We start from the raw sequence: 25,659 nt of genomic DNA on the forward strand, positions 1-25,659 counted from the left end.
TTCTATTTGAGTGGAAAGTGTTCTCCAAGTGATTAAGTAACACATGTACTGAATTCTGAATTGCAATGCACAGTGTTCTGAAGAAGAAAATATTGCAGAGGTATAAGAGGCTCTTTGCACCGTGGAGTTCTGATGTTATAAGGAGTATAATGGATATTCAGATTTCTAATTTGTGAATAAATCTGCCTTCTATAGACAGTGGAATCTGTGACAATTAAAATATTAATTGGTCTGTAGTACAGACATTTTCCAATAAGCAGAAAAAAAATCAGAACAAATGGGATATAATGCAAGCAATTAAACAAAACTTTAACTTCAGTTTTATCACTGTCTTGCACATGATTTTAACTGATTGTTACTGTGAACTGTTCTGATTTAGGTACTTAAAAACAGCCAAGCTGGATCTGCTAATTGTTACACTTGTTAAATTGCTCCGGATCCATGCAGTGAAAAGTTCAAAGAGCTTCACCGTTACACCTGTTTTTGTGTGAAATGAGTTACTTTTTCAAATCCCAAATGCTGGAAGGGAACTTAACTGCTCTTCAGTAGCTGTCACACTGATAACTAAGAATTTTTTTAGTTTTGTATCATGTCTGGGAGCTTTGTCATTTTGAGGGTCTGATACCTATGGAAGGATACCAAGGTATCTGTTTGTGTAATATCTATAAATTGCCCAGTGAGGTGGATAATCAGTTGTCACTGCCACCATTTCAGTACTTGAATGTGAAACTTCAAAGCCAATGGCTAAGGAGATGACTGATACTGGACTGGCAGTTTTTATGAATAACTTATGTATGAACTTGGTTCAGTCTTTTCTTGAAGAGATAGAACACAATGATGGGAAATGATTCAGAGTTGTGTTGTTAACCAAAGCAAGCTCTTTTGTGAAAAGAAGACCAAAATCCACTCAAATCCCTACCCAAAACCAAACAATAAACCCTGCCATCACTCAGTCATTCTTGGTATTCCTTAATGTGAAAAAGATTCCAGGTTTCTCTTCCACCAGTGTTTTTTTGTTGTTCTTTCTGACTGGCCTTTACCTAGCCCCGTGTTGGCATTGCAGTGTTTGGCAGCTGCTTGCTGGCCAGAGTAGGCAATGGGAACAGTTTATTGACTCACTCAGCCAAGAGCCTAATGGTAACTTTGTTCTTGTGTGTGTTGGTGAAACAATGGAATTTTTGTGATTGCGTTTTAAATGCTCCATGTGAACTCCAGGTCTTTAGTTTGGTCCAGGTTTTATACATCTGTGGTCTTTTGATATGTTTGTTTTGATTTCCATAAATCACTCCAGCACTAATTTTATTCAAATGGATTTGCTGTTGCAGTTATGCATCGTCGTTTGCTTGACACCCTGTCTCCCCTCTTCAGACATAATTTTCTCGGAATAGCATCTGGCCATCACACTACAGTGGGACTAGATCATCCAATCTACTGCTATTACAAAGAAAAATGAGGCTTGACATATTCGTGTCAATTTGGCAAGATGCCTGAATCATTATGCTCAATGAAATATGTGACATTTCAAGTGGGAATGTAACCTGCAGTAACACTTACTGGAGAAACTTGAGGCAGTGCAAAGAAAATGCCACCCTTACTTGGGCTGGGAGCTTCAGATACTGACACAAGCCACCTGATCAGTACCTATCACAAGATTGTGGTTTAGTCCATTAAGATATTTAATTTTCTTATAAATTTTTCAATCTCTAGAATGTGGTGGTGATCCTGGGAAAATTTAAAGAATCTTTTGAGTTTAAAAGGAAAAAAAAATCCAAGGAAACATCTATGGAACTTCCTTTCATATAGTAACAAGTTAACCAACTAGCAACTAGCCCAAACTGCAAAGCAGTGTGTGTAACTTTTGAGTCAGTTGTAATTACTTGCTGTTCTTTGGTTCTCTATGAAATCTGTTTTGAACCTTCATGGATTCACAGTGTGGAATTTTTAGGAAAAAAGCAGGCTATGTAATATTGCCTAGTGTTTTAGTAACTAGAAAATATATGAAAGAATAAAAAACTTTAAGTACTCCTTAAATATGATACTTAAATTCATTTTTCCATATCTGAATTCTTTTAAGAAGAAAAAATTCCTGGAGCCTGTACAGACTGTAAGTAGAGTTCTTCCAAGCTGTCTTGAAAAAATTGCCTTAAACTCCATCAACCATAACCTTGCTCTTTCTAGCTTTAAAGTGTATTCAGTAATGCTTAAAATAGAATGTCTTTTGAGATTTAGAAACTCTTATATTTACATCAAACTGTTCAAACTCATTTGTGGCAGATGGTTTTTGGCTTTGTATTTTATTTTCAGTTTCTGCTCTACCTTTTCTTTTTTATAGAATTGTTCACTTATTTTTAGCAATTTGACCCTACTGCTTTCAGTTCAGTGCTCAACAGTTGAAATAAAACAGGGCAGTGAAGTGGCAAGGTCTATGCAGTGGCTCTCCAGTCCAGAACTTCTAAAACAGCAGCATCATCTTCTATGCTCTCTAGAGATGGAAAAGCTGGGAAGGGAGGAAAGGATAGGAAGAGTTGAAGTGTAACCCAGGAATTTTTCTTATATTCCTTTATACCAGTGTCCTGGGGTGACTTTATGATGCTGAATTGTATCCCCATTCATCTGTTTAGCCTAGAAATAAGTTTTGCGCCTTTAAAGTAGATCTGAGAGTGAAGGGAGGGAGAAGAAAAGAAGCAGTGGAATGTCTGAGGTGGCTGCATTCAAAAACAGGGATAAGAGCTTCAGCCTGCTCTCTCATGGACGGTGTTGTCTGCAGCACGGACAGCGGGAGAGAGAGCTCCCCTTTGCTTTTAGTTAGTTTTTTTGCTAGCTGAGGAAGAGGAGTTTCCCAGACTGTGGCTTTTCTTTTTCTTGGAACTGATGAGCCTTGCTTTGGACTAAAAACCCAGAAAAATCACTAGGAGCTCAAGGCTGTAGCCCACCGGGCCTGGGACACGGCATTTTCCAGTACTGGAGGGGTGGATAAGAGACTGACTGAGCTGAGCCACACCCCACAAAAAGGACTTTCTGCTTTTGCCATCTCTTCAGAATAATGAAGTTCCATTGATTAATATTGTTCATTCTCCATGTTTTGAGTACTTTGCTAGCTAAACAGGTTTTTTTCCCACTTTTCTCGAAGGAAATTTTTGTCTCCTGAATTGGGTGAGGGAGGGGCCACTTGAATTTCCTTTCTAGAAGGGACCCCTTTGGAGGCTTACTCCCTAAATTTGTCCTAAACCAGGACAGCTATGTTGTTTTTGACCTCACAGCCTTTGCCCCAGCCTTTTTCCTGCAAAAGCTTGGTGTGGTCCTGGAATGTGTTATGATGATGGATGGGTAATACTGCCTCTTTTTAACCTGTTGATAATGACTGAACTTTAACCTCTGAGAAGAAGGAATGAGTAAAATTCTCCATAAAACTAAAGAAATTGTCAAGAAAGGAAGTTACGTTAGGCTTTGACAGCTGTCTTAAATACCATGTTTTGTGTTTTTTATTTTGCCCCATACCTTCTTTCTGGAATCCAAAATAGTGACTGATGGTGACATAATATTTATTGGAGACAGAATAAAACTTTCAATTCCTAGTCTGAGTGTTTAATTTTGCAGTGTCTTTAGGGTTGGAAAGAACTTCCAGCTAATATTATCTTCCATGCAGGACATTGGCTGCAAAGATGTGACCTTTTGCCAGACCATTAGTCTTGAGGAATAGAGTCTGTCTTTAAAATTGCCACGGGTGAGTGTTTGGCATCTTCTACCATGCACAGAGGTTCTTCAGGCAGGAGATACACAGCAATTATTTACTGGCTCATGCAGAGAGCCTAGCCAGTTAGGCAATTTACTGTGGATTAATGTGCTTACCAGCTCAAGGAGTCCCTGCTGGCCTGGAAGGTATAAGGTAGGAAAATACCAGCCTTCTTTGATCTTGGAGTGGGTTGATTCTTGATCTTGCTGTGTCAACATGTTCCAGCTCCACTTTTTTCTCAGCTTTTTTGCCTCTTTTAGTCAATATTTTTCTCTTGAATTAAGTTAGTGTCTGATCAGTTACATTTTTTTTTCTTACCTTTTGTAGCTTACAGTGATGAGAGAATCCTCTTATAGGGCACCAGTTTATTTTTGGAGGAGCTCAGCCCAAGCTCACACTGGATTTTTGGGCAGTAAAAGAGTACAGTTCTTGGTTTGGTGATCTTGGGACTGTGTGCTTGTTTACTCTGGACCAGTGTGTTTGAAACTATTAGATCTGAACTCGAAATAAACATGAACATTGCCTACAGCCAGTGAAGTGAAGGAAAAGGTGGTGGGTCTTTTTCCATTTCCAAAACTTGCAGTAGTCAAATTGACAGTGTTATCCTGTTTGAGTCATCTCTTTATTAATTATGTGTTGTTATAGTGTGGATGTATTTGTTAGTGAAATGAACTCTTTTTCATGAATGAGGTAAGAACATTGCCATAATAATTTTAAGTAATGAAACAGATTTTAATTTAATCTTGAAGGAATCAAACATGTAACTATGACTATCTATGAACTGCACTTTGTTGTTGGGCGTTCAGGAAGTTCTATGTGGTGGTGGTAGAGGAAGAAGAAATAAGACTTTACATGCTGGATGCGTATGTGATTTTATTCTGCAAATGAACAGAGGAAGACGAGAAGTAGGGTCTGCTGTGTACTATGTTTCTAAAGCTCTCTGAAAAGCCTGAGATTCTATTGTTGAACACAATTCAAAGATCAAATAGTTGAGACATTTTATACCCCCAGCTCTCCCATTGTTCTAGATTCATGTTTTGGGCTGTGGTACTTCTGTGTGTTTTCTGTTTTGGTCAAGAGTAGGTTGTGCCCAGCTCATCTGCTGCTGCATACATCTAAAGCCTGTATATGTAGCTTGTAAAGCATGTTAGTATTAAAAGTATTTCACTGATACTGGAAATAGCACTGATAGCTTTAAATCAGCATTTCATTGCATTAGCTTAATCTGTTAATATTATGATAGGCTTGTGAAAACCACATGTGGTAGTTCTAAATGTACATACTGCTGAAACATTGCTCATTTGCTGTATTTTGTTTCCCTTCTTGTGTCCTGACAATATTTTGATTGCATATATACGTAAACAAAGATTTGCTCAGCAATTCCCAAAGAATGCCAAGTCATCTTTGGTGAAATTATTTGTAATATGTTAAGAGTAGTTTGCACATCATAGTTTCTTCTCTTGTACTTTTTCTTTTTGCACTCTGTGGTGTTTACTGTCACGATGCTGCCTGCCATCCTTACCTTGTTTATGGGTCAATGATTCCTTAGACTGCATCCTGGATTATGCTAGCTGAGGTGGCTGTCAACAGTGTTTACTCAGTTGGGAAGACATTTCAATTGGGAAGGTATCTTTTGCGGAGTGAAGCTTATCATTCATATTTTGTGCAGTTTGCTCATGGAATGGAGCAAATGAGCAAACTCCTGCATAATTTGTGGCAACGATATCTATATTCTTGAAGGTATTTGGAAGTTATCTGGACGTGATCCTGGGCAACCACCTCTAGGTGACCCTGCTTGAGCTGTGGAGTTGGATCAGATGACCTCCAGAGACCCTTTTCCCCTTCAACCATTCTGTCATTATGTGATGAGGACTGTGTTCTCATTTGACATGCAAATACCTTCTTTTCCATATTTATGGATGTACTGAGTAGTCTGAGCCTTGCATTGCTAGGTTTTTTTGGATGGGGAGTTACTAACCTAGTGTTGCTTTTCTGGCCTTTTTGAAAAGGAAAAAAAAACAACATCCAGTTATCTGTCTCCTGATCAAAATTGCATATTTTATTAGCAGTGGGGATTATTGTCATGTGGAAACTTATTAAAAGCACCTGGAAGGCTAAATAATTTGTCATATAGTTGTCTCTTATCCTCTGCTTTACTGACAAGATTAAAGAACTTTGGGAGTAATGAGATAGAGTTTTGCTCTCTGGAAACAGCACAGATTAGACTGTACATTATGATTTCCAGGTATTTTGTTGTTCTATCTTTAGTTACTGTTTTGGCTGGTTTGCTAAGTGGAGAGGTATAAAGCTTTGGTGTTCTTTCCTTCTGACTAGTCCCAGTGGTGCTGAATGTGAGAACTTACATTTTTGTTTCAGTTAATGCAGCATTACTGTTGAGTATATCCGCTCTGCAGCCTGTGCCATTTTTTATGAAAACCGTTTGAATCTCAGAGTATGTACTATATTTGTGTGTGTGTATGTATTCCACCCTGAAACAAGGACAACTGTGTTTAACAGCAGAACATTGCCTGCAGCTCCTGTCCTGTCAGAGCTTCTCACGACATGTCACATAATACCTTCTGGAAACTATTGATATTCGGAGACTGAGTTTGAACTAGTTTTTTGTTTTGTTTTGTTACTGTTGTTGCCCTGTAATTCATCCAGTTTCTGCAGAGCAGGGCTATGTTTTAAACTGCTGCCACGTAGAAGGAAGGGAGTGATCCTGCCGGTCTTGCACTGCAAAGCTCTGTGTCTTTCAAAATCAGTGCTGCTGCTGTGCCACAAGGCTAATTGAATAGCACTGATGCTGTCTGAGCCAGGAGGGTTGTGCATAGCGGTGTCCTGGGGACAGGAGAAACAAGTCAGGAGAAATTGTTCTAGGCCTGTGTTTGGACAGAGCTGCCCACCCCTAGTAGTGTTGATTCCCCATAACAAAGAGCTTGTCTCCCTTTCCCATGGGAGATCCCAAGATAGTCCCCCTCCTCTTTCTCTGCAAGCTCTGCCGTACAACATTTCAGTGCAGGGCTTGTGACGCCATGTGTGTTCAGTGCTATTCTGATTTTAAACACATTGATAGACAGGTGTCAATTTACCATATAGACATACAGTAGCAATTATTGGTAGAGGAGGAAGACAAATCTGAGCAACGTGTGTGAACTTCCAATCAGATATTTAAAGCAGTGTTGCTTCTGGGATGTGCAAGGCAGCTTTGGCTGGGTGATTAAAATAGCATTATGGAAATGTGGTAGCTTGAGTTGACAGAACATCTGTGTGAGGGTAGTCACTTCCTTAGAGCTCTGTAGGACCTGCCAGAGGGTTTCCCATGCAGAGAAGCCTGGTACCATCTGCTTACCTGAAAGTTTGCCATCTCTGAGTCTGCATTATATGCCACTTGCTACTTTTACTTTGTAGCAGCCATTCTCAATTTATGTGTTTTTTTGCTGTCTATTTATTTAGTATTTGAACAATTAAGAACTTTCAGACTATGACCATACTAATATCAAGGCTATTGCTTTAAATTGCTACCTTTGTCTAGCTGTTTTTCTTCTGTTGGTAAGAGTTTTGGTGCTTACTCCTGGAGATCAGGCTACCAAGGAGACTCAGAGTGTAAAAGGAGGAAGCTATCTTATTTACTGTGGTACCCCTTTTGAACACAGACATCAGGAAGAGGATATTCCTTCAGTTAATATAGTTCTTGTTTTCCAAGTATAGGGGGTGGCAAAAAGGAAGGAAGTACCTGATTAGGATAGGAACCTGGAGACGAGGGGTGAGATTGAGCCAGGGCTTGCAGAGGACCTTGGTGGTGGTGAGCAGCAGCAGTTTATTTCTTTGAAAGCTGGAGATGGAGACTGCACTTGGAGCAAAATAGATGAGTGTAGGATAACTCTGAAATATTGCTTTTTGGTTTCCTTCCCTTTTTCCCTAAGTTGAAAAAGATTAATGTTGTCTGAGGTGTAAGAAGAGGCAGGCATTGGCTGAGTGAGATACCAAAGACTGATCAGAGGCCCTGGGGAGAGGAGACATTTGGAGGAAGTTGATAGTTAGTAAGGTAGAAATAAAATTTAAGATGGTAGGGAGTGACTCTTGCTGATGGAAGAAGCAGTATCATTGGGGTAGACAAGAGAAGAGGAAACCATGTGGCTGAGTGATGGAATAGATAGAAGTGATTGTAGGGAATGGCCAGGGATAGTAGTGGTTAATGGAATTTGTGTGCAGAAATCATGCTACTTGTACCTTGGGCTTTAACACCCCTGAACATGCAGGTCTAAACACTTTGAAGCTCATTTCCTGTTCTGCTGTGTCCCCAGACATTTAATCTTGACTATATTCTAGCCTGAACATCAGTGTTTGGGCAGTCGGCCAGTTAGGAGACCTGATTTGGCCTGAAATGATCCATAATTTTTCAGCTGGCTCAGCTCACCACTGGCTGAATGGCTTGTTGCCCAGTCTTCTGAATACCAGCATAAGGAGTAAAGGAGCTTGATTTTACAGGGCCACTAAAAGAGGAAAGAATGATTTGCACAGAGATGGTGACCAGTATAAGGAATATAGAGTTATAACATCCTTTATCCATAAACCAATATTTCAGTTGATCATTCTAGTAATGCTGCAGTCACACACTATCAGTCTTTAACGTACTAAATCAGCAGCATGCATGGACATCTAAGCATCCTTACATGCTACTTCTTGTTTCTGCAGAAGTGCTAGTTTTGTAGCCATAGGTGACTGGCTGTGCCAGTGCCAGGGAAGCTGTGTTCTGGGCTTTATCTGGCTGGTGATCAGCAGAGAGGGGACCCATGCTGGTGGTGTGCAACTCTTATTTACCCAGCATTAATATCTCAATCTCAGGTGTGCAGTGATGGCAGTGTTATTCTGCAGCTGGAAGTAGGTTCTGCAGATGGGTCCCCTCTGAGTTTGTCAGAGAAGAGCTTCCCAAAGCTTAACCTGCCAAGGCTTATGCACACACTGCTGATCTGTGCTCTAGGTGTTGTTTCAGTTGTCCAGTTATCATTTATCTCGCCATGTTTTTATCCAATAGTCCTCAGTTTCCAGCAGATCCTTGCTGTAGTGCTGTTGGGACATTTCACTTGTCAGTAGCAAGGTATTAATCAGCTTAAACATAATGACTAACTGTAACTAGAGTATCTTTCATTTTTTTTGCTGCAAGCTGATATGTATGAAACTGTGTCAAGGTATTTTCTCTTCCTCTGTTGTCTACATAGATGGAGGATGACAGCCTCCTGCTACTGGCTCAAATGGGGGATTCTCTTAATGACAAAAAGCTCCAGGGTTTGTTTTGAAACACAAGAATATTTAAATGATTATCATAATTTTTAGTGATTGCTGCTTCTTAATTTTCTTCAAAAACTCATCCTTACTCCCAACCACAATTTTATATGACAAATGTCTTTTGTCAGCCTGTTTTCTGTTGATTTAGGTTCTGTAATTAAGGTTGCTAACTTGATGCTTCTAGAAGTCAGTAAGATATTGCTGTTCACAGTTGGTATCTAACTTTTCCTGGTTGTTATTTGAAATGAAATGAAGTTTTCAAACCTGTTCTTAACAAAATAAAATAAAAAAACAAGGGGGTTGATAGAGGTGTTGGCTTGTTAACTGTGTTGCTTGAAAAGTTTTCTTGGTCTGTGTTATGATTTGCTTGGTCTTTTATCCAAAACATCAGTAGACCGGGAGTTTTCTTCTTTCTACTCTTCATCCTGGAATCATACTTTTAGTGTGGGTGTTTTTGGACAAATTCTTTTCAAGTATGCCCCCTCTTGTTCCTTCATTTTAGAACAAGCTTATAATGTGTGTGTAGAATGTCGCAGAAGCATCTGTCCTACCACATGTGGAGAATGAGGCTGTCCCGTTCTATGAAGTATTTAAAGCGTTTGTATTTCTCATTGCAAGAAATTAATGCAGCTTTCACTGTGATAATCTTACACATAATAATCTTGCTGTGATTGCAGCAAGCTTTTGATACCTGCTGAATGAAAGTTTTCAAGCTCTAATTTTTATGAAGGTAACAGGCAAAGTCCTGCTTCTCTTTTGCTTGAAGATTCTCATATATTGCTGTTTCTGTATGTCAGGTGAAATGTTTGAAAACTCTTCATAGCTTATGAGGCAGACAAATATTGTTCTCTTATTGGGCTGATCAATCTGAACAAAGGCATGTGCACATCAAGAGAGGTGCTAAAAATTCCTTTGCTTTAACACGTGCATGTGCAGAAACAAAAATTTTTTCAACTGGCTAAAGCTCCTACTCAGACGTTCAGTTTCTGGAGGCTATTATTTGGGCCCTTTCCATTACTCCTGAAGATTTTTTGGCATGACTTCAGAAACTTTTTCTTTTCCTCTGGTAGTATCATATGTAAAAGGAGAGATTTATAATTCTGGGGTCAAGGAAGATCAGAAAAGGAAGGAGGGCAAGATACTGTATATAACACACATGTATGATTGCAGTTCCTTTGTTGTCACTTTGTTCTTGTGTTTGTCCCCATATCCTCCCAAAATTCCTTTACAAATCTGAGGTTTTGAACCCAGCATCCTGCTTGGCACAACTCTTAGGCAATGTGGGGGTACAGAGGGTGAAGGAGTAGCAAGTCAGCACTGTACTGCTGAACATGTAATTCAAGCTTCTGTAGAGCATACAAAAGTTGCTGGTGGTGTACAAAATGGTACCCATGATTCATTTTCCTTAGGTAAAAAATATTTAGGAATTATGTTTCTGAAAAGTCAAAAACTTCTCACTCCCAAGAATAGTAAAATATGTAGAATAGTAGTTGCACATGCAACTTGTGGGTCTGCATGTTCTTGAAAGACTGAAAATTAAGGTGTTACAGAAACCAGTGATATTCTTGAGGTTTAGGTGTTTGAATTTATTGTTCTTAATCTAAAATTATCTAAGTCTAGCTAATTTTAGGATTCTGTTTAATGTTGGGTAGCTAAGTTAGCAACCTTTTCCCTGAAAAAACTTCTGTCAAAGCAGCTTTGTTTATTAAAGTGAAAAACTTGAGTTTACAAATACCCAGTTTTGTATAGAATGAAGAAAAATAGGTAATGCTTGTGAAGATCGTAACGTGGTGACCTCTATGAAAGATGAGCTTTGAGTGATATGGAAAATGCAGTAAAGCTTCAGACTCTGCAGCAACTTGTGTGATATATGCCGACTCATAGAATGTACCACTCTTATTTTCCTTTATGTCTTGTGTTGATGGGTTTAAATATTTGGGGTTTTTTCCTATTGGAAACTTAGTTTTGGGCAATAATAGTAGACTAGAAATATTTAAGAGCTTAATGCTGTATGTGGGAGTTCTCTGGTTCCTTTTAGTTCTGCTTGAGCATATGCTTCAGTATCTGATCTGTGCCATCAACATCAGTGGGACTGCCTTGTCCTATATGTAAATGTGCTTATTTATAAAAATTCCTTCTTAAATAGAAAGCAGAGATGATGCATTGGTCTTGCTTGAGAACTCAGTTTGTTACTTCTCAGTGTCACAGGACCAGCTGTGTATTATTCTGCCTTCATCAAACTGCTCTTTGTTGCTGAATAATACAGTATGCAAGGTGGTGGTCCGTGCTGTCTTAGACTTGACTGTAGCGGGTAGAGTGTACGTACATTGCTACATACATAATTAAATTTGTGTAACAGCACTGTTTCCAGTGACTTAGAGTGATTTGCAGTAGAAAATACTGTGGTACATTGTTAATTGTAATGGGCTTCTGAAATTAATCCTGAATTAAAATATTCTTAGTGGTTTTTGGTGGAATGAAACCCACATCAAAATAAACCTTACATTTCCAAATGGAGAATTCTTAACTTTTTATCCTACCCAATTCTCTTGTTCAGTATTGATTTCTTTTTCTTAGTCCCATAGTCTATATGTATTTTTTGCTCCCATTTCTTGTAAAGTTCTTTCATCTTTATTGCTTTTAAAAAATAAAGTCTGTCTCATTTGGGTGCTAGTTGGAAAGGAAGATCTGATGCTTAAGTGAGTATGGTGCTAGGATACAGGGAGCTATTTAAAACAGTTTTACACAGGGCAAGGTACCATAATTCTTCTCATTCAATTTTCTTGAGGAAACAGGAAGAGATCCTAAATTTCCTGAACTTTTAGTAGAATTTTCAGAGTCCTTTTATAGGCATAAGATGGATTCCTAGAAGATATATTTTCCCCTCTATATTAGCATTGTAAGTGCTTGGACTGGATTTAAGACCTTGTTCTGCAGACACTTAATATTCTGCACAGAAGTAATTAGTTGCAGATGTTAACTCAAGTTCCTTTAATAATCAAAAAATCTGAAATAATGCTTAATTTTGATTTTGTTAGTGCATTGGGGCAAATGTGGTTGTATTCTCTTTTACACTGGAGGAGCAGAAAAGATACAAAAGAGATGTGTTTGATAGGGCTGTAGTGATTGAAAACTCTACATTGTTGAACTTTGTGCAACTACTGCTTTTTCTAATGAAGTCGTTTTGTATCCAAATGACATTAAGACAGTAAAAACTAAATGAGTTTGCTTATATCTAGTTGAAAATGTGTAATTTTGTTTGCTTACCACTAGTGAATGTTGCATTAATTGCTGTTGTAGTCTTAAAAAGTATTATTTTTCTTCATGAAATAGTTGATCTGATTCTTCTGAAAATCTGTTTCAGCTGATACTGTAACTGCAAAACAAAGAAGTTTCATGTAAGCTTTAAATGTTTACACAGTCTCTAGTGACCCTTCTTAGTGTTGACAAATGCCTGGCTGCTCATGTAAGTGCAAGTGTAGGAGTGTTTGTAGAAAACAACTACTTTTCTTCCCTAGTAAAACTTGAGCTGACTGTACCAGCTATAGCAGTGCTTCCTGAGCTTGGCACCCTTGCCCCTTTTTAAGTTGGTTTTTCAAATTACATGGCTGCTGTAGACAGAGGTGAGGAACAAATGCCTCTGCTAATGGTCACACCACTTGACAGATTCTCAAAATAAGTTTTACCAATTCTGTTCATGTAAATATTCATAACACAGGAAGCAAATAATTCCCAAAGGATGATCCCTTACCTGCATATCTTTTTTTCCTTCTTCCTTCAAAGGCTATACATGTTCCACGTTCGATAGTGTTAGCTGTACTATTTTGGTCTTAACTGGAAGGCATATTTTGTTCTTTTTATTATGGTTATAAAGAAACCCTATGAGTTGTCTTTTATGTTAACATTCTTAATTAATAAATTATTAGCATATGAAGATTCATGAAGGTCCTGGCTATGATCCAAAATACTATACAAGATACCAAGGAATACTCAGTGTCGTTTCGTTTTGTAGAGGACTTCATGCATAAGGGATGTGCTTCAACTCTGCGCTCCCTTCTGCAAGTTCTGCGTGCCCATTCAATCTCTGTTTTTGAAATTCTCTCTAAATATATTTCCCCCAGGATTTTACTTGTCCTCATTCTAGAGCTGTTTCCAAGGCCCATACCTAAATTAAAGGACAAAGGAAAACAATTAGGTAGAGACAGTAAAGGAGTAACAAGCAGAAGGCCTCTAATGACTAGCATAGAAATCTGTGAATTTAACAAACTGGATGTCTGGAAATAGGCCTGGTTTTTTGGGTGTTTCTGAAAAAATGCATATAATGAATTACAGTTGCAGGGGAAAAATACAGAAAGGCAGTCTAAGGATGTCAGTAGTTAAGTGGCTTTTCTTCGTGGTGGAATTGCTGGGTGAAAGGAGCACAATCAAATTCTGAGGGCTTCTAATGATATAGGTTAAGAAAGACTGTATTTAAAATACTTGGCAACTGAGCAGATAAATTAGATGTAGTCAGGTTCTAGAAAATGGGAAGAATGCCCAGACACTGGCAATCTGGACAATGGCGAAGTTTCCACTGCTAAACAAAAGATATGGAAGGAAAATTAAAAGTTAAGTTACAGTTGATTTGCCTTGAAGGTGACACCCAGCTATCTACAAAGAAATGTCGGGGCTAAGATCTTGGTTTAAACACAAGGTGAGATCTGAAACAGGATCTGTGAGCTTTCGTCATGGAGATGAGAAGTTTTGAGGGCAGTGATGAAGGTGACTAAAAGCCCAGATTCTTGGTCTGAGATTTGGGCTGCAAACAAGATCAGTTATGGGCATCATTTCTTGCAGAAGGGTGGAAGGAAATTTTATTTGGAGAAGGTCTGCATAGACTGTGTGGGAGTATTTAGGATTATGGAGAGTGCCTGTGGCAGTAAATTCTCTCTTCTCCCTAGCATTGTCCAAATAAGTTGAATGATTACAGTGAGAAGGACTGGCATCCAGAGTGGTGGCCATGCCCTTGTTGAAGACCAAGGAAGGAAGCTAGGGAAGCCTAAGTTGGTGCAAATAACAGTAAAGGAAGGTAGGAAGTAGGAAGATGGAGGTCAAGAGGAAGTGTCACAGCAAGAGGAAAAAAAGCTAAAACTAGATGGAAAGGGATGGGAGGTGAATAAGGATTGTGTCTCATGTTCCTTGTGTTTGAGGAACAGTGCTCATGTCATATGCAAATCTAACTGCTTGCTAGAAAAAAATTTTACTGTCATCTTTGTCTAAAAGAAACCACTCAATGCATCTGTTCTTTGGGGTAATTTTCTGGGCAGTAAATCACTGAATCAGAGAGTATCTTGAGTTGGAAAGGACCCAGAAGGATCATAGAGTCCACTCCGGGTACTGAGGGGACAACCTCAAGAGACACCATGTGCCCGCGAGTGTTGTCTGAGTGCTCCTTGAACTCTGTCAGGCTTGGTTCTGGGACCACTTCTCTGGGGAGCTGTTCCGGTGCCCAGCCACCCTCTGGGTGAAAAACCTTTTCTAATATCCAACCCAAACCTCCCCTGACACGACTTCAGGTCATTCCCTCAGGTCCTGTCAGTGGTCACCACAGAGAAGAGATCAGTGCCTGCCCCTCCTCTTCCCCTTATGAGGAAGTCGCAGCCGTCTCCTCAGTCTCCTCCTCTCCAGGCTGAACAGACCAAGTGACCTCAGCCACTCCTCGCAAGGCTTCCCCTCGAGACTGTTCACCATCAGAGGATGGCTCTCCTTTGGACACTCTCTAATGGCTCAATGCCTTTCTTGTAGCACCCAAAATTGTCCCCAGCAGTCGAGGTGAGGCTGCGCCAGTGCAGAACGGAGTAGGACAATCCCCTCCCTTGCTCTGCTGGTGATGCTGTGCCTGATGCAGTGTTGGCCCTCCTGGCTGCCAAGGCGCTGCTCACTCAGATTCACCTTACCATTGACCACGATTCCCAGATTCCTTTCCACAGGTTTTCTTTATATGGAAAAGTTGTTCAACAATAGTTTTTCAAAGTGTATTAGATATGGTCTCTTCTGATGTCATAATGAACTGTTAACTCCCTTGGGGAAGAAGGGTCGAAACGGGGAATATTCTACACTTCAGCATTTCATTCCCAGGACACCACATAGATGCACAAGTAACTGTATAGTGTGTGTATATAGCACATGTAGGTCTTTGTGTTTTAAGTAAAACTGTGAGCAGATAGAATGCTTGCAGGTAACTAAAAGCATAATATTCTTAACCTAGTTTAGGACATTGGAAAAGGACAGTTTGACTTGGTCGTTTTTTTAAATAACAAAAAATTTTCCTGCTAAATTATCAACTATTTACTCTGCCTATGCTAGAGTTTTAGGCTGTGTCCATCTGCAAGGTTGTTTTAAACAAAGGTGAAAATATATTTAGAAACAGTGCTTTGGACAAACACTGTCAGATAGATGATTTGAGGACAAAACATTCGGTGAAAAACATGAATAAGATTCTTCTTAAGTCTGTTTGGAAAATCTTTATAATCAATGCTTTGACAGTATTTTTGATATACCAAAGTTACCTCCATGCCTGTAGGATTCATTTTTTTTCCAATAAAAATATTCCTTTCTAACCAGCGATCTCTGATTCAGTTCATTACGTGAAGAAAAAAAATTCAGTCTAATAAATACAACCTTAACTTGCCTTGAAAGAGAAAATTCTTGCTGAGTAGCAGCTTCCACATTAATGGTGGAGCTTCCCTCTTCAGCTGTCACAGATACATACAGCTCTGGTACTCCTTCATGAGCCTACTTCTGATGTCTCAGAGCAGCCCAGCAAATTGGGGGAAAATGGTCACTTTTGCAGGTTGATCGTGATGAAAACCAAACATTAGAGAAAAATAATCAGGCCTCTTTTTCTGTACGTGCTTGACACTAATACAGGAAGGGTGATCCAGCAAGAACAAAAGCCAGCACAACTGCTCTGTTCTTCCAGTTCTTCCTCTTTCAGACTCCAGTCATGTGAGGGGCAGTCTGTGTATCTCCATGCCTCATGTATGCCATGAATGTATATTCACCGTATACTGAGAGAAGGTAACGGGGTTGTGGTATGTGGGGATATTATAAAACTGTGTATGCTGAAGGACTGGAGTAAAGTCTTGCAGTTAGTGTGTGAAATGCTTCCTAGGTGCTGACTCTCAAACTTTTTTGTTTTAGTTAGTGCCTGCTATTTTTTGTTTCACTGTCTCTGAAAGCAGCCTCTGGTTGAAGATCAAGCGTGACCAAAGGGCAAAAGTTCACAATTTCCACTTAGGAGGTTATTTATGAATGATAGAGGACACAAATATTTGTGTAAGCCTAACAGTTGTCTATCCATCTTTTGAAAATCCAAATGATAAACTGTGTGTCCTTTCTGTATAGTAAGCCAGTGGCCTACTTTTTAGTGGCAAGAACAGTTGCTGGTGGTGTGCTTGCTTTTCTTGACTCTGTTCTAGTTTTTATTTCTGTTTTTTAAATCTTGAATCTCACAAAGAAATTTGAACAAATTTTTAGAGGGCTTTTTTCAGTTTGCTTACTAAAGAGCCTGTTGTGTCAGAGCAGATAGAAAAGACTTTTGTTAAAAGTCATTGTCTTGACAAGTGAGGCTTGGTAGCTGTTCAGAAGACTTGCTACTGTGTGCATAATTAAAGCACATTAAGTTCCAGTTGGTGATTTGGGTGTCAAGCATTATAATTTGTGGTCTTCTCTGAATGATCTTTAGGCAGCTCGTGGACACTTTGAGAGCATACAGTGTTCCTACATGGGCAGCTGCAATAGCTCATGGTAGTGATTGTTTAAAAATCTTGCACCTGTTTCTAGTTTCAGATTCCGATTATTAGATCTATTTATGGTTCTTCTTGGCAAAAACAGACTAATCACAGGTTATTTTAATAACATTGCTTGCTTTAAAGTAGCTGCTGCTGTAGTTTCATGGTACTTGAACATCTCTTGAGACTCTTGAATAAGCTTTGGAGATGACTAGAAGAAAGTAGCTTTCTCTTAGATAAGGTTTTGAAGATTTACTCAAAATACTTTAAATTTTAAGAGTTTACTTATGTTGCTTGGAAGCGGGGGTGGGATACGGAAACAGTTTGACAGGTTTTGGTATACGTGTTTATGCTGGGATTCTCTCCAATCTTATATTTTTAGATTGATCCTTCTGAGGTCTCTGAGTATTTTAATATAGTGCTCTCTGCATGTATTAAATTGTTGCTTACTCCTTCCTCTGCTGGCCAGGGAGCTTGGTGACTTGAGGGGGTGTCAGCTGCTCACACATAATCAGTGTTCTCATTCTCATAACTTTATTCTGTATTTTCACTGAATTTTTGTTGCTTAAGAGCTCAGAAGAAATGTGGTATTGTCATTTAGGGGTGTGATTTTTCTTCTATCAGGGTCTTATACTTGAATACATTTAAAAATATGTCTTCAGCTGGCATGTAGAATATGAGGTGTCGTGTAGCTCATGCTGTCCATCATTGGTAATTGCACAGAGAATATGTGTCTGTAGAAGAAGCTCTTGTGCTATCTCCTGTAAACTCCCTCAAATTCCTGTTGACCTTTCTCTTCATCTTACTGTTTGTTTATCTCAAAATGTCACTTCCTGGAAGAAAGGCTTTGAGCTGATCATAAAGTCAGCATTGGGATTTTTCATCTGTATTGAGTCTGTTTATTTTTTTCTGAGTGACTGAAGGAAAGCAGACGGTGCCATTCAAACTTTCTTAATGGCTCTAATTGGATTATCGTGCTCTAGAAATGAACTGCTTTTGTGTATTTATACAGTGATTCCTGCAGTGTAGACAGATGTGAGCTCAAAACTTATTTTCCAGTTTTATAGCTGTTTCATGCAGTTTGAATCTAGAAACAGTTAGTAGAGGATGGAGCTTGTATTATGGTTGTTGCATGCGGCACCTGGAACTGAAAACTTAAAGAAAAGGTAAAAGCAAAATCTTCCTGGCACTTGATATTGATGGTGCAAATTTGTGAAGGTGCACAAAGCACATAGGCAGTGACTCATTTCAGTGAATCAGACTCACTGTAACTACTCAAACTTCATAATTCTTTTTCATACAGGGGGATTGTATTTAGGCACTTCCAAGTTAACCATGTGTTTTACGAGACATATTTCTATTTATCAATAAAGCAATTAGGTTAATGTATACATACCTTGACCAGATTTTTAGTAAGGTCTGAGCCACAGTGTTACCTTTTCCCTCATAAAAATGTAGTTATTTCAATGATGGTTGGTTCTTTGCAAAACGAATTTCAGTATCTATCAGCAAAATGTTAGTGAATTTAGTCAGAGAGTAAATTCTATCACTTGCCTACAGATACTGAATCTCGAATGTGGGAAATGTACCTGCAAAATACATTATTCCCACACTGAAGGATTTTGACTCTTAACCGTTCAGTAACATTTCAGATTTCTCATTCTCTGTCAAGCACCTCTTTGGCTTCTTTACATCATGCTGTCTTCTTGGGGAGAATATGACTGTGGGAATGATGTCTTGTTCTGGCGACCTCATTCTCTCTAGCTAGCAGAGCCCTCTGCTAGCCTTGGAGAAGCTTTCCAGACCTTCAAATCTTCCAAGTGGTAGAAATTTTTTCTGGTTTTGTTATTGCTATTTGTGCACGATATTGCTGCCATGACAGAGTGTGAGTAGCTTTTGCAGGAATACGAGTAAGTTTTTTTCTCATGTAAGTGGGTCACAGTAGAAGTAAAAGTTATCCTAAATGGTATTACTTGTTTGCTCTTTTCAGAATAGTGTTTTGCTGCTTTGGAAGTTTTTTCTTTGCTTCTCAGTTAAGAGAGAGAGGCACTGATACTGTTAGACAGTATTAATGATCTTGGATTTGACAGTCAAATTGAGGAGCTCAGTCCTTTGTTTTTTTATTGTTTGGAAGAAATATGGATGTGATGTGAATCATATTGAGAAAAGTGGCTGAAGAACTTCAGTTTGAAAGCGCTTCCATCAGTGCGTCTATTAAAATGTTGCTTTGTATTCCTAGTACTGATATATTGAAGGTAATAATGCTGCTATAATTTATTTTAAATGCAAACCTAATAGCACTTTGGAAAAATGTAAGAGCTAATAAAGTACTCTTTGTGTAACAATGCATTTTTTTTACTTAATGCTTGTTTTAAATGCCTACAATTTTTTTTGGCTTACATTAGTCATTGAGCAACTCTGTTTTTTAAAGGAGCTTGTAAAGGTGGTGCTATATTGAGAGTCTGATGTGTGTCTTTCTGATGCCTTGAAATATTTTAGGACTGGAATGGGCCATTTTTGTATGTTGTTAGAATAACCTCTTTCAGCCAAGCTTTAGAACTCTTCATTCTATGTGCAAATCTTAAAACCTTGACTGATCAGTGAAGATCACACTGTAAGATACTTTTTAAAATCAAGATGATGTTGGTCTTGTTGAAAGTGAATTTCAAAATCATGTTTTACTAAAAGCTGTTATGTTCCTAAATGGCTTTGTAATTAATTCTGCTTTTAGGAGTGATGGTATAAGGACTGTACTGATTGGAATAATGAGTTGTGAATTAAAGGGAAAACATGCTGTGGTGGGGGCTGGTAATAAACGAAGTGACTGTTTTTTTTTTTTGTAGTGGTTAGTTCTGGTTTTGTCAAGTTGTGTAAGATTTATTTATTGTGGAGAAAGTGAAGAAGAGCCCTTCTGATTTCCTAAAAAATATTATTGAATTATTGCTAGACATGCCTCTGCACACATCCTGTAGTTGAAGTACAACTCTCTAAATTCTTGAGTGGACAAGCAAAGGTGCTAAGACAATCGAAAAAATTCCTATGATAAATTTTTCTACAGTAGTGTTGTGGATGAATGTGGTGTTCTTTCGGGGTTCCTGGCAAAAATAGTGTAGAATTGCTTAGAGAAAACCAGGTTAGGATGTGGCTTCTGTCGAAGCTGCAGCTTGTTTGTAAGCAATATGTTTTTAGTAATGAGATGCTAACTGGCATTTGTGTCTCTAGAGAAGAAGAGGAACGTCTGAGAAATAAGATCCGAGCAGATCATGAAAAGGCTCTGGAAGAGGCTAAGGAGAAATTGAAGAAATCACGGGATGAGATTCAAGCTGAGATTCAGACAGAAAAGAACAAAGTAGTGCAAGAATTGAAAAAGAAAGACAGCAAGCCACTGCCCCCTGTTCCTTTGCCAAACCTGATAGGGATAAACAGCGGAGAACCAGCAGACCCAGATATTCGAGAGAAGAGGAACAAAATTAAAGAGGTAAAGATGGTGATGATGATGATGATGGTGATGTGGTCCTACATGTTCTTGTGTCTGACAGCAGTTATTTATATGGCATTTAGTTGTTGTGATTTGTGTTAAGAAAGAAAAACAGATCTGCAAATCATGTAGTAAATTAAAAGTGGACAAGTAGTAATGAGCATCAGCATTATTGTATGGTATTGGAGTATTAATATTTCACTGGATAACAACTTAAAAATTATTTTAAGGAATTTCTTCAGCTTAGTGGTATGGATTCAAAGTGATTTTGTCATTAACACATAGAAGAGTAACAAGAGCGTCTTTAAAGTAGGGCATGACTTTGAGTTTCCTTTCAAAGAATGGGATATCTTATTGTGTCACAGGATACTTTTAGATGCTAAAACATTAGGTTGAAAAGATAAGGAAAAAGAAGACCTGCTGCTAATATTTGAAAATTACCAAATTATCACATACTTTTCAAAATCAATTTTAAATGGGTTTTAAAAATTGACTAAATTTAAATGGATTGAATGTTTTACAGGTAAATGAGACAAACTAAGATCTTTGCTTAGGCTTTTGGTTCTGCGGCAACTTACAGTATGGGAATTACTGTTTGTGGTCTTATCCTCTCCACTACTGGTTGGCTGTGAGATTCATTGCTCCTTTTTGTCCTGCCAATGCCAATTTTCTATTACTATTGCCAGACATTTCTCTGAGTCTGACCTTCTAACTAGTATGGCAGAAACATTGTACAGCCTCATTATTCTTTTTCTTTCCTGCACTCCGATGAGTTTTATGCCAAAAAATCGGTTTAGCAAAGCTGGAATGCTTCAGGCCAGATGTAGACAAGCACTGATGCTGTTATTAAAGAATTCCAGAACAATAGCCCTTAGTATTTACATCACATAAATTTACTTTCAAATTGTAATCTGAGTTTAGTTAGCTTATAAAACCAAAAAGAAATCTGTCATTCACCTGTCCTTGTCATAGGAAGGAGTTGTAGCTCCTGTTACATGCCATTCTGTGGGTAGATCACCCATTCTGTGGGTAGGCCACCCTAGCTGGAATTTTACTTTGAATGATGTCTAGATGGAATCCACTCTTATAAAGTAATGAGCAGCTGGTTATTATACATGAGTGATGCCATGTGAAGCTCTATCACTATTTGTAGTATTTGCTCCATGTAAAGCCCTGTCACAATCTGGATATCTGCAGTGGCAAATCCTTCCGTGGAAGATGTGCCTGCTAGTGATTACTGCAGAAGTGCTTTTGCTAAGAAGTTGTGTCTGGAATATTGGACCTCCTTGACCCTTCTTGGTTCGAGTTGCTTCCCGAAGAACAAAATCGAATTGTGGATTTGAAAAGGCTCTACTAATTTGTTTGCAAACATTTTGAATGAGAATATATAGAGCAGTTGGCATTTCTAAATGTTTTTGTAGGGTGGACAGTGAACAACATGGTTGTCAACACTTCTTAATTTTTACTATGGATTACTGTAGCAAAATACCTTTGAGATGGGTTTAATGCATAGAATAAAACTGAGTTTACCAAGTAATGCAAAATTACTGAGCACAGCTAAGAGTGAAGAACTAGCTAGAAGAAATTATCAACCAAAGTTCTTATAGACCAAGTCTGGATTTGGAGAGGGGATTGAAAATTGGTATTTGCATTTCTGAGGTTGTGCGGTCAGATTGCAGATATAAGATCTAGGTTAGTATGGAATGGCAGTTTTCTTGGTCTCATGAAAAAGTAGTAAAATTCTGACCATTCTTGCTGGTCTAAACCTGGAGGTATAGCAGTGTAAGGAACTCAGAGTAGTTTGTGAGTAAGAATCACCAGGTGGTGATCCTTAGCTGCAGTTGCCACACACCTTGTGCTGTAAAAGGCTTACTTCTTTTTTTGATGATCAGCCTACGTGTGAGTCACGCTGACAGGCTGTTTTTCTATTGCATAACTTGTTGATGACTACTATTATGGTTTCTGAAGTATAGCTTTTCATTACCAGACCATAGGTGTTTGTGGGACTATGTTTAAGTGGGTAAGTCCTTCAGTTAGGGTAATAATGCCTTTGTCTTGAGCAGTTTTCCCTTGAGCGCACACTGTGCTTGTAACAGCCCAGAATCACGGGGGCATGAGTGAAAATTCTTTGTTATATGAATTGCCTTCATTGACTCAGCCACGTTAGTACTGTAGCTACCAGGTGATCTCCAGAATTCTTAATTTTCGTTTCATGCAGGGCAGGAGATTTGTCACTTGTACGGCTAGATGTGTGAAGGCATAGAACACTGCAGTGGGAGGTCTGCTTGGGAGAATGGATAAACAGTAATGCTGGGGAACCATTGATAGAACAATGTGGCTGAGATTAAAACATATATTAATTGTGTCAAATGAATAATATTTTATCTGAAGCCTGTTTTTGACAGCATCCCATGTCTCAGAAAAGACAGCAGTGATTTCAGAGATATGAAGTACATTTTCAAATGCGTTCATCACTGAGGTCCTCCCTCACTGTTTTATGTAACCAGTGTAGACTAATCCAGATAGTCTTAGGAGATAGAGACATAGCAGAAAAAATGCACACGTTCCAGGAGACAATATCTCTGATATATATGAAAATAAATATATATGAAATTTCTAACATATAAGACATTATGATTGCCTGAAAAATAGCCCAGGGAAGCTACTGACTCTTTGGAAGCTGCATATCTGGCTTCAGAATTCCTGGTGTTCTCAAGAAAGCATTTTACTTGCTCTGGTTTACTGTGAATTGTCCTGATAAATATTTGAGGACTTTCACTCTCAAAGAACAGCTTTAGACTGTTCAAATTCACAAAATTAATGATGTTATGTAGCCTATTTCACCTGCTTTCAAATTGTGAAAAACTGTATAGAATTGGATGGCATGATAGGGGCTGTTTGTAACACACATGAGTCTTTACATTTACATTGTGCAGAAGACTGGAAAATTTTCAAATGAGGATCCAGTTTCTGTTATTTTTGCAGAAAATATATTGCCAGTTTTTCTTTCCAAATAGCAGTTTGATGAAGGCTGGGTTTTTTTTAACATTTCTTTATAAGTGGTTTGGCAGTAGTTTAATATTTTAAAAAGGCATATTTTGATTAAGAAAAAAGTGCATATAAAAGTAAAAAAGAATTTCTGTAATGCTATTAAGAGAGCTTTGCAAAACGTTTGGAAACTTTATATAATAGGACTGTTTGCTGAGCACATAGAGGGAAGCTTCTTAAGGTCAAGGAATACAACTGGGAGCAGAATCTGCATCTTACTGGGGGATTTTTGTGTTTCATTTGGTTCTGATAATAATATATAGTGTTACATTGTACTCTCAAGTTTAGTTTACAAAATTGTATAATCTGTCTATATTCTTCTAAGAAGCTATTAATTATTTCAATAAGGAGAATTTATGAGTTGGCTGATTATTTTAGATGTATGGTGACAACTCTGAGAAATAAAGGTTTTCCACTTGCTTATCGTACGTGCTTTATAGCACTTCTCTGACATATTAGCTTGCTGTTCAGGCTTTTAAAAGATGTTGTGGTGTTTAATTAACTGGTACTTTAAGAACAAACACATTGAAAATTATTCTTGCTGTTACACTTTAGCTTTGTATTCATATTTTGGCTTTTCATACTCTGTAGAACAAAAATATTGAAAAGAGGAATTTTTTTTTTTTTAAGATTTTAAGTGCAACTTGTATAATTTTACAGCAAGGCTTTAAGATCTGTCTTTTCATTGTGGTTAGTACAGAGAAATTAAGAACAAATCCTGTCTTTTGGAAGTCATTGGCTTACTTTCCAAGTTAAATTAGCTATAAATTGTTTCAGCACTTGGAATTTTGGCACTTAATTTCCATTATTGTACTCTTTAAAGGTGTTCAAAGTATTTTTTTTTCTTTCAGTTTCAATGTAATCATTACATAGTGCTCTGAGGTCTGCAGTAAGTTTTATTTCCATGGGAAGGTAAATTCTACCCAGTCAAATAAGGAAAATTTTGCAATTCTTTTTGCTCTATTCAGGGTTCATGTTGTCTTTAATTTCAGCCTGAGATGTCACAGTATTGTCTTATTGCCAGCACTCATTTAGGATACTTGTTAAAATAGTGTATTTCATTCAATAATGGTCCTAATCCTATGCAGGTGATCCTTCCTCTCTGCTCAGCACTGGTGTGGCCATACCTGAGTTCTTTGTTCAGTTTTGGACTCCCCAGTATGAAAGACACAGGAGCGTTGTTGGAGAGGGTCCAGTGAGAGACCACAAAGATGCTTAAGGGACTGGAGAGTGGAGAGTCTCTCATCTGAGCAAAGCGTGAGGCAGCTGGGCTGGACAAGAGAGGGAATCTAGCAAAATACCTGGAGGAGGATGCAAGGAAGATGGATCCAGGCTCTCTTCAGTGGCAGCCACAAAGTCAGTGGGCATATCCTGAAACACAGGAAGGAAGCTGCATCTGAACATCATAAAGCATTGTTTATTGTGAGGGTGGCCAAGCACTGGAGCTGGTTGCCTATAGAGATTGTGGAGTCACCCTCCTTGGAAATGATTAGGAATGGACAGCTTGTTTAAAATTACCCTACTTGAGTGAGGAGGTGGGAGCAGATACCCTCTAGAGATCCCTTCCAAACTCAGCTATTCTGAAGTAAGATGATGTTTGTTGACTAAGCCTGTCAGCTGGAAGACAGTGTGAGTACACATGGTAAACTTAACTGCTAAATAATAATGCTGTAGGTTTCAGATAGATGGGAAATCTGAGTTCTCTGGAGCTTCTGTTCTATTACTTGTTCTTTGTTGTGATATGCAATTGTGTAATTACATAGTGCTAATTATAAATACGCTTTTTAAAAATCAAGCTCAAAGGAACTGTGCTGTTCACAGAGGTAAGGTAGAGTTATGAAGTTACTGAAACTGCTGGCTGTACCATTCTTGCTTGTGCAGTTTAAAAGCTCTTAGTTTTAATGAGATGGGAGGGCAAGGTGGTATCTTTCTGATAAGCTGTTCTCAACACAGCAAAATTCTGGTTCTGTTCCTGGGTGTCACAGCTTTCTGGTTTAAAAAAAAGAAAAAAGAAAAAAAAAGGTGGAGAAGACATTTAAACAAAAGTTATTGTGAAATGGACATCCAGGAAGTAGAGGCACCAGAGTTAAAGGTCATTGAATAATAGAATAATTTGGGTGGGAAGGGACCTTTAAAGGTCATCCAGCACAACTTGAAGTTCATTTGTGACATATGACACCTGTAGAAAGAGTTAAGTTTGGATGCTTTGCACCAGTGAAGAACAAGTCTGTCTGGGAAGCTGGGGGTGTTCTGACTTGAGTTCTTTTGCCAGTGAACTTCCCTCAGCACAACTTTCCATTTATCCTCTTTTAAAATTAGAGTTGTAATATATTGCCTAT

The 25,659-nt window shown here is 38.4% G+C and overlaps 1 protein-coding gene across 1 annotated transcript in view; it reads left to right on the forward strand.

The window, feature by feature from the left end:
* The window catches only part of MAN1A2 (mannosidase alpha class 1A member 2), a 134,128-nt gene that overhangs the window by 9,875 nt on the left and 98,594 nt on the right, over window positions 1-25,659 (forward strand). The window contains exon 2 of the mRNA XM_084201354.1: window positions 20,017-20,272. Within this exon, the coding sequence (XP_084057480.1) occupies window positions 20,017-20,272 (256 nt within the window). The remainder of the gene's footprint in view (window positions 1-20,016; window positions 20,273-25,659) is intronic.

Source organism: Fringilla coelebs, assembly GCF_963513975.1.
Source record: "Fringilla coelebs genome assembly, chromosome: 2".
In the NCBI taxonomy this organism is placed as follows: Eukaryota; Metazoa; Chordata; class Aves; order Passeriformes; family Fringillidae; genus Fringilla; species Fringilla coelebs.